Source organism: Myotis davidii, unplaced genomic scaffold (assembly GCF_000327345.1).
Source record: "Myotis davidii unplaced genomic scaffold, ASM32734v1 scaffold323, whole genome shotgun sequence".
In the NCBI taxonomy this organism is placed as follows: domain Eukaryota; kingdom Metazoa; phylum Chordata; class Mammalia; order Chiroptera; family Vespertilionidae; genus Myotis; species Myotis davidii.
The window spans coordinates 3,515,575-3,524,707 of NW_006295491.1; the positions used below are offsets into that span (position 1 = coordinate 3,515,575).

The 9,133-nt window shown below is 47.8% G+C and overlaps 1 protein-coding gene across 1 annotated transcript in view; it reads right to left on the reverse strand.

Annotated features, from left to right (window-relative positions):
- DCLK2 (doublecortin like kinase 2) overlaps positions 1 to 9,133 on the reverse strand; it is a 141,924-nt gene that overhangs the window by 9,400 nt on the left and 123,391 nt on the right. The window contains exons 12-13 of the mRNA XM_015568060.1: positions 4,233 to 4,366; positions 3,724 to 3,801 (exon numbers count right to left, since the gene is read on the reverse strand). Of these exons, the coding sequence (XP_015423546.1) occupies positions 3,724 to 3,801; positions 4,233 to 4,366 (212 nt within the window). The remainder of the gene's footprint in view (positions 1 to 3,723; positions 3,802 to 4,232; positions 4,367 to 9,133) is intronic.

Genomic DNA, 9,133 nt, shown 5'->3' on the forward strand with positions numbered 1-9,133 from the left:
AGGGAGAGGGAGACATCTATATGAGAGGGAGATATAAATTGGCTGCCTCCTACAAGCCCCCCACTAGGGATTGAGCCTGAAACCCAGGGAATGAGCCTTTATCAGGAATCGAACCAGCAACCTTTCAGTGCACGAGATGATGCCCAATCAATTGAGCCACACTGGCCAGGGCAAAGTGTTTTTTTCTAGATGTCTAAACATTTTCTTTCCCTTTCACTTATTTCCTTACTGACTGCACTAGGCTCAACTGGCCTTCAAAATACGTGAAGGATGCACCTAAAACATAATGAGGTTCTACGAAAACCTTTAGAAAACCAGGGGACGCCAAGAGACAGTAGTAGAAGCTATAAAATAAATCACCTCTTTCCAGAATCAACCCCTCCATCCCTATGGCTCCAGTCATCTCCCTTTTTCTTTTTTTTCCCTGGAATCTCAAGTGACTTATATTCTGTTAATACATATGGCTCTTATTTTGTTAATAAACAGCTAAGAAGTTGGAAGTGAGTCTGCAGCATTCATTCCGGTTCTTGGCAAACATAGCCTGAGTCAACAAACAGAACCACGGAATGTCCTGGCAATTAGGATTCACCCCAAGCATCCATGCTGTGAACCGCAAGCGGCTCAGGCTTCCCTCACTAAAAGAACAGAAAGCGAACGATCATTTATTCTTCTAGTAGTCACAGAAGAAAAGCCACTCCGAATCGACACTGGATTTATTACCACATGTATACGCCACAATCTGGCTAAGATGCTTGGGGGCACTTATCCTAAAACAAGACAGCCCAGAATCAAGGTGCTCTACGCCTAAAAATGTGCATTAAGAAAAACCTCGAAAACAACGAAAGAATTTGCGTCCATTCTCTCTCTTCAGTGATGAGTCAAGGCAACGTCAAGGCCAGGCTAGGTAACCTGAGAACCTGGGTGAGCTATTCTACACGTGATGCCCAAACATTTCGTCTATGGGCTGTGCCTGTTTTTAAGAGAAACAAACAAAACAAAAAAGTCTCAATCTAGTCATGCAAATACTCCTCTTTGTCAGTGCCCCTAACACAGACTTGCTTAGGCAATAACTAAACTGTCGGTTGCCTCTAGAAAACCAATATCCTGGGGTTGAGAAGATGGAAGGAAGAAGTCATGTCAGCCTAAGACCAAAGCCTGGAAAAAGAAGAGTGAGACACACCAGAGCTAAAGAGGCGGAAACTGTAAACCCCACGTAACAATTTCAGTTAAAAGGCTTTGGGTTAAAATTACTTTGGGTATAAAACAAAGACAATGTTTTGAAATATCTGTTTGAAGGACTTTCATTTTAGGTACAAAGTTATGCAATCTGTTTCATACCAGGCCCTTTATCACGATTTACAGGACCATTTCCATACTGTGCTCCCTATGCGGTCCTGGGGTCTCTCCAGGTCTCTGTGCCGTGAAGATGCCTCTGTAACAAGCACTTAATATTACAGATTCCCTCTCATCACAGCATAGGAAAGATGGGAAGCATTTTTGTAAATTTCCTAAGTAAGCTGCCTGGAGCTGTGGGACCAGCTTCTGAGTAGAATGTTTAAGGGCAGTAGCTTTACTGCCTTTGATTAGCCAGCCTTAACTCCAGATCCAACAAAGAAGCTACTGTCCACTGGGTATCAAGTCACAATAAGCACATACTTTTGTTTAATGTGAGCCTCACTTTTGTTAAAAAGTAAAAAAGCAAAGTCAAAGGAAAAAACTCCCAGCTGCACTGACAAGTGGAAACACTAGAGGGAGTTGTGAGCACACCTTCCTCTAACACTGATCCCTCCCTGATACCCTTTTCCGATTGGTCTCCACTTGGGTGCACCATCACAGAGGGGAATTACGCTGTAACTGGCCCCAAGATCAACAGCTAGCATAACACACTACCCTCTACGCTTTACTAGTTCCCAAAACTGGTCATTGCTGAAGCCAGCCAGGGCACCGCGTGATTGAAAAAATGGCCACAAATGATTCCCTTCCCTGTAAGTCTGGGTAATCTTCACCCACACTTACTCGAGGCTTGGCTGTTTGACTTCAGTTGGTCAACAGGACATCAATCAGCAAATGTGAAGCAAGCGGAGACTTGAAAAGCACTCAGGCCCTCTTCTAGCTGCTTTGGGGAGTCCTGAATCCACTGTGATGGGAAACCCAGGCTAGCCCACTGGAGGCTGAAAGGCACACGGCCAGGTCATATCGGTTGTCCCCGCTGATGCTGAGTCAACTGGCAGGCACGTGAGTGAGGCCACACTGGACCATCAAACCCCCACTGAGCCAGCCCAGACCAGACCGGAAGGCCCGCCTAACTGATGCACAGAACTGACAGCCCAAACTGTAGGAGTCATTTGTTATTTAGAAAATGTTAAGTGATGTGTGCAATAATCATACAGTCTGTGCAATCACCTGGGCAACGTCTTTGATGGAAGACCACAACGCCGATGGCCAGGCAGAAGGCTTTCCACCTGTAGACACGGAACCCACGCCACGAGGACAAGGCCCCACTCACTTCTGCACCTTTCACTGAATGTTTGTGATTCCCAGCCCTCCGCTGAGCATACCCCAACGTCCCGTTTACTTTTCTTGATCCATATTCTTGCGATGTGTGTCTTTACCCTTGAGACTCTCAAAAGGAGAGGTTGACACCTGTGTGTCACTCCCACGTTCGCGGTAGTGTCCGTAAAAACGGTCAACTCAGCTGAACATCGATCATTTCAAAAAGATAAAACTTTCAACTCTTCTGGATGTTTGAAATCTTTCATAATACAATGGTTGGGTGTGGTGATGAAACAAGCCTGTTTTTCACCTTCAGACCTAACACCACACTGTCCATACCATGACCTCAGAGGACACGTTGTGTTCGCCATTTGATTCCTGACATTTAGAATAGCTCGTAGCACACAGCAGCTACTCAACAAACAGTTGCAAAGTGAGCAAAAGAAGAGATAAAAATGAAAAGAGCGCTCGAGAAAGCCCAGAAGAAAATCAAATGTGCCTCAATAGGTGAACTTCTGCTTCAAAGTCACTCCAACGAAGGAGACGGAACTGATCAAAAGAAGTGCTGAGGGTGAAGCCCCATGTCAAACCTGTGCACACTCACGGCTGAGTAACAAGTGTGCCGTGCCCTCCGTGACACACCCTGATCCGCATGTGGCCCCCTCTGCTCCCAGGGGCATGGTTACCAAGGACTCAATCCCTTTGTTCCCAGGCCTATTTATGCAGAAAGTGTCTGTAATTCTACTCCACTGAGTATTATGTGAGTGGATACAATGAATGTTGTAAGTTCTCTTTTCGGTAAGAACTAGGTTGAATGCTTTGGAAAATGAGTGGTCAAAAAGCTGTTCCCAAGTTAAGTAGGAGAGGCAACTATTAAAAACTGGAAAAAGGCTTTCCTAGAAGGATCAGATTGCTTCGCAGGATCTTTAAATCTCACTCCCCTTGAAAATAACTGAGAATGGAAACTGCAGACACTGGACGGTGGGTGTGGTTTACAGAAGAATGACCATGAGAAACTCATACACAGCAAAGGCCCTGGCCTCACATCAGAGGTGTGGTCAAGGGATACACATGAACAGGCTGTAGAATAAGATAAAGAGTGAAAGGCAGGTCTCTATACGTTTTAGCTGGCATTGTCACTGACCAGCTCTGGTCCTGACTGCCAGGAGTAACATCTGCTCCCTGATCCAGGGAGAGGGTTTACGAGTACAATTCAAATGTTGTGCTGACCTTCGGAACGGCGGGAATCCGCAGAGAAGTATGTACGTGATCACGCCTGCTGCCCAAATGTCCACCTTCAGGCCATAGCTAGGGAAACAAAGTGGGTGGAAGGGGGAGAAATAACGATATTACCCCCAGAACCCTCCACATTACCCGAGTACTTGCCTTTGTGAAAAAAAAAAAAGCGGGGGGTGCCTTTTCAGTATCAAACTGTCCATTTCATGTAGAGGAATTCACTGCCCTTTGGGCAAAGGCATCTGCTTTTCTCCCAGTCCTAATTACAACCTTGGGGACACTGCCATGTTCCCATGACCAGCCTGGGAACAAAAGTCCTGGCCCAGGCCCAGGGCTCTTGAACGTAAAAGCACAAACTTAAGTTCCCAAGATCAGAGTCATGGTGCAGGTAAGCCGTCTCTCCCTCCCTCCACCTTCTCGGGAGTCACGTGGAAACACAGGAGGATGCCCAAAACATACCTTTCCCCAAAGAAGGGCACAGCCCAAACCACCAGGGGTCTCACCCGGTTTCTGCAATGATTTCTGGAGCCACGTAGGTTGGTGTGCCACAGACGGTGTACAGGGGCCCTTCCACCACGGTGGCCAGCCCGAAGTCGCCCAGCTTCAAAGACTTGGTCCCGTCGGGATACTCACACACCTGGAACAGAGAACGGCCGATTGTCAGGCATTGTTTTTGGTCTCCATGATTCCAAGAGGGGCTTCGGAATGAGGTAGAAATGGCAGATACGTTGACCAATAAACTCAAAAGAAATCTCTGCTTGTTACAGTTAACACTATTATCTATCTTTGATGCTTTGAAGCCCGAAGGTTGCTCTGGAGAGATTTTTGCATGATTGTGCGGAATTTGAAAAAGATATTTCCTACCTCTGCAAAAAAAAGTGCCTTCCCTAGGAGCTTACTGAACACGTGTGCATGCTCACACAGCAGCAAGGGATGCTCGCCTGACGTGGCTGGAGAGACCTCTTAGCCTGGAAGCGAAACCCTGGCCTGCACCGCGTGCTTCCCAGAGTGAGGTGCTCGAGAGTCTCGGAAACACGTTCATTAAGTGCCCCTAAAGCACGAGGTGTTCTCTAAGAGACTTGCATGTTTCGTGTAGAAAATAAAATTAGGACTTGTTCTCGGCAGAGTCAGTGGTGAATATAAACATTACGTGGGGGGAACCTTGGAAGTTTAGACAGAAAATGAACGTTGGAATCAGACAGCTTGAACGTGAATCACCAAGCACTCCCCTCATTTTTTGGCTGTGTGACCTTTGAGGGTCACTCACCCTCTCTGAGCATATCCCCTTATCTGTGAAATAGGTTGATACGGGATTGGTGTGAAGATAAAATGAGAGCAGGCTTGGATCAGGGCTCTGTGAATGTTCCTTCCCTCGCCTGGAAGGTCTGGCTGGTTAGATCAGAAACCATGATATTGGAAAAGGTCTAACAATGTTGCTGAGATGTCAATGTTTTTGTTTAAAATGGAGCAACTTTTCTAGACAGCCTTTCAGCAACGTGTACATTTCTTAACATCATTTATAACCTCTGATCCAGGAAACCTACTTCTCAGAACCAACCCTGAGGGAACAGAGATGTACCCTGAGGTTATATACCAGGGCATCAATCTCAGACTTTTATCTATCTTTTAAAAAAACTGGAAGCAACATAAGACATGGTACATCCCTGCAATAAAATATTATACTGTCACTAATAAGCACATTTCAATAAGTATTAATCATATGGACACACTCACATTATATAACATAAAAAGGAATATTCAACATTATATATCTATATGTAATATAACACACCAAGATGCTTAGTTGCCTCTAGGTGCTAACACTGAGGATTACTTGAACTTCCTCCCTTTTACTTTTCAGTAGTTTCCAATGAACATGCATTGGTTCCATAATTTCGAAAAAAATTATATATTTTGGCAGATTTTCCTTATGGGACCACAGTCTGGAGGTTACAACCTTACATGGATGGATCTGGAAGCAATCCAGTGTGTGTGGGAGCATAATACAGGTCTGACTATAACCTGTAACGTGCTCTCTATTTGTCTCTTGGATGTCCATTTTGAAAAGCCTGAATTTCAGAGACTATCTGCAAAGGCCTCATCTGGACTTATGTAACATCTTCCTCCATTTTTATACTTTATCGTTTGCTTTCCCTCATATTTTACTATAAGCTGACCAGGTTTTCACCTAAATTACTACTTATGAGAGGAGTGAAACATTTAGAAAATTATGTTTTTTCAAGATAAGCATGTTAACAACATCATCCATTAGTCCGATGCTTAAAGAGGCGAGTGATTTATACAGCCATCAATAAAACACATCAAGGGCCTCAGGCGCCCCCACCTTAATGACCCCCTAATCTTTACAGGCATTTCATCAAGGGTGACCCCAAAATGCCGTCTTCCCAAGGGATGTCCTCCTGAGTTTGAGAAGACTGTTTTCCTCCCGGTTTTGATAACTGCCTCCACGTTGATGTCCCACACACACACCCAGCACACAACTTTAGGACGTTCAAGTTTCACAGGGGTAGCCGTGAGGCCTGGAGCCCCTCACAGACATTCATCATCCCAAGTCACCCCGACTCAGCAGGACCGTATTCAAAGCTCCTAATGGTTTAGCCTGAAGCAACAGAACCCAGGCTCAGTCCTGCTGCCGTCCTAGCCGCCCGTCCATCCATTATGCCTAATGTAAACACGGGCGAGAACACGCGGGTGGAGAAAATTACAGCCAGAATTTATGACGCATTTACCAAAACCCAGACGTCAGGAAGAAATTCCCGAAGTAATGGCAGTGATAAGAACATTATAAGCAACATTATAATTCTAAATGCATCATGAGAGTTGTGTTTTTTTTTAAAAAAAAGTTTCATTAATGTCATTGTTATTTTGTTTTTATAACTTTAAAATACACTCATTACCTACGTTTTTGAAAAATAGTGTTTATTTTAGACATTCAATTTAGGGACGCCTAGGGGTCCTCCAGGGTTGTTGTCAGACCCTCAGGAGTCCCAGAAGCCCCGTTTTTCACAGCCCCTGTAAGGAATTCCCAGTCAGTCAGAGGCGGGAGCAGAACTAGAAAGGGGCTAACAGTCCATAACCGCGGAGTTATGTCTGAGCAAGTGGTGCTTCTTGGCCAAACATCAAAAGGGAAGCGTCATCAGGGGCAGACGAGCCTGAAATAATAATATTTTATCTAAGTCATCTCTCCCCAGGGCTAGACACAGAGGCAAGTGTGTGAAAGACAATTTGAGTACATTTCAAATCTCCGCTGGAGACTCTCTTCAGAGCAGGAAACACTTATCTATCATCAGTCTATACGCACGCCCACCTGCACACGCACGCACACCTACAGCACTGCCTTAAGAGGCTGCTTCGCACACCCCCTCCCGGGTCTGCATGACCCGTGTGAGCTGGAGAAGGAGGCGAGTGCCTGGGCTCCAGACGTTCTGTCTGGCAGAGCTCAGTTCTCCCCGGGCGCCCGCATTCTCGCGGGGAGATTTCTATATTCTCCCTGGACTGCCGTCACCACCCGCGGGACCCTTAGGAAGAGAACCATTGCCTCCATTTCACAGATGAGGAAACTGAGGCACAGGTCACTCTCGTGAGCAGTGGACAGCCCAGTGCACGTTATCCAACCAATACCCCTGCCGTCCGGGGGCAGTCTGCTCTGAGGAGCCGCAGGCCTGGCAGAGCCCCACACACACACGCAGGGACTCGGGTGCATTCAGACAGACCCCGCTGTGCACGCCTTGGCCCCGCGGCGTTCCTGTGCCCGGCCACGGGAGGAGACGCCTGTGAAAAGCGGCTCTCGGAATGCAAACATAAAAAATGTGAGGAATGCAGATCCCACATATGCAGCAAACGCCGCATGTTCTCTAAATAAAATGTCAACGGGATGATTTAGACGGACTTCAAATGTGAGAAACCAGCCCTCTGCTCTCCCGTCCCCGGAACTCCTGGAGAGCGGGATTTATCACGGCCGCACAGTTAACTCTGACAGGGCACCGCCAGGCCGTAACTCACCCCGGCAAGGGCCACCGCTGCGCTCCCTGACACGGCGGCCACGCACCCCCGAAGGCAGGGTTTAAATTACGGCACCGGCACCGCTGCCAGAGAAGGGGATGCAAATCAGATGTCTGCTCTGGTGTTTAAAAACGGAACTTGGTCCTAGAGCAGGAAGAGGCTGGCAGACACTGTGTTTACTTTCAGCGCCATAGGCACGTCCCACCTGCGGGCTGAATCTAGACCAGCCGTGGGCAAAATACGGCCAGCGGGCCAGATCCGGCCCGTTTGAAATGAATAAAACTATTGAAAAAAAAGACCGTACCCTTTTATGGAATGATGTTTACTTTGAATTTATATTAGTTCACACAAACACTCCATCCATGCTTTTGTTCCGGCCCTCCGGTCCAGTTTAAGAACCCATCATGGCCCTCGAGTCAAAAAGTTTGCCCACCCCTGATCTAGACGCTGCTGAGGGTCTGGTTGGGATTTCAAAGGCACGTGTGTTACTCAGACATGCGCAGCCAGGGGTGTCCGGAGGCTGGCCCACGGCCCTTCTTCCCATTTCACACACTGGCTTCATCCAGACATTGGTTTTGTCACCTTTTCTTTCTCCTCCCTTCTGAGCAGCACAAGGGGGCTGGTGCAGGTGGAGAAGGGTGGGCACACAGCGGGGCCCAGCTACACGGATGAGGAGCTTGATTCCAATGTCCTGATGACATTCAGGGGCACGCCGTGCGAGACATCACTCCCCGTCACAGCATCTTCCCCTGATGCATAAGACGCTTTCACGTTCTGAGACTGTCCGTGCATTAAAAATTGTGAGCGGAAAAGAGAAGAAAGGAGAGGCGAGCATGGACTCAGGGAGCTGGGTGATGGACACGCAGGTCCACAGGAAGGTCACTAATGCCTCGGGCAGCCTCCTGCGGGGCCCAGAGCTGCAGTCGGGGCTGGCTCCACAGCAGCCAATGGTTCGCGGGGACCTGTGGCTCCTTTGTCCACAGGGAACAACGTCGATAACTGCAGCACTGGGGTGAAGGGGCACGAACGGCTGGGAGAGATCAAGGGGGTGTCCCCACTAACACTACAGCATCTGTGTCTGGCCACACTCGGGGACCGTCCTGTCACCTCTGCCGGCAAAGCCCTTAGGCAAACCCAGCCAGACGGCGGGGGGGAGCCTGGGCCTGCCAGGCACCGCAAGGCCACCGTGGGCAAGACGCCTGTTTGGAGGAGAGCACACCATGTCCTTGCCTCCAACCCGAGGCCCAGTTACAATGCGGCCTCCGTTCCTCCTCCAAGTTCCTAAAACTGAATCACACTGCATCTGATTTTACCGAGCAAGGATATTTATTTCCCTAATAGGAACATACAGAGATAAAACGCAGTTCTCTCCCAGCAGGAA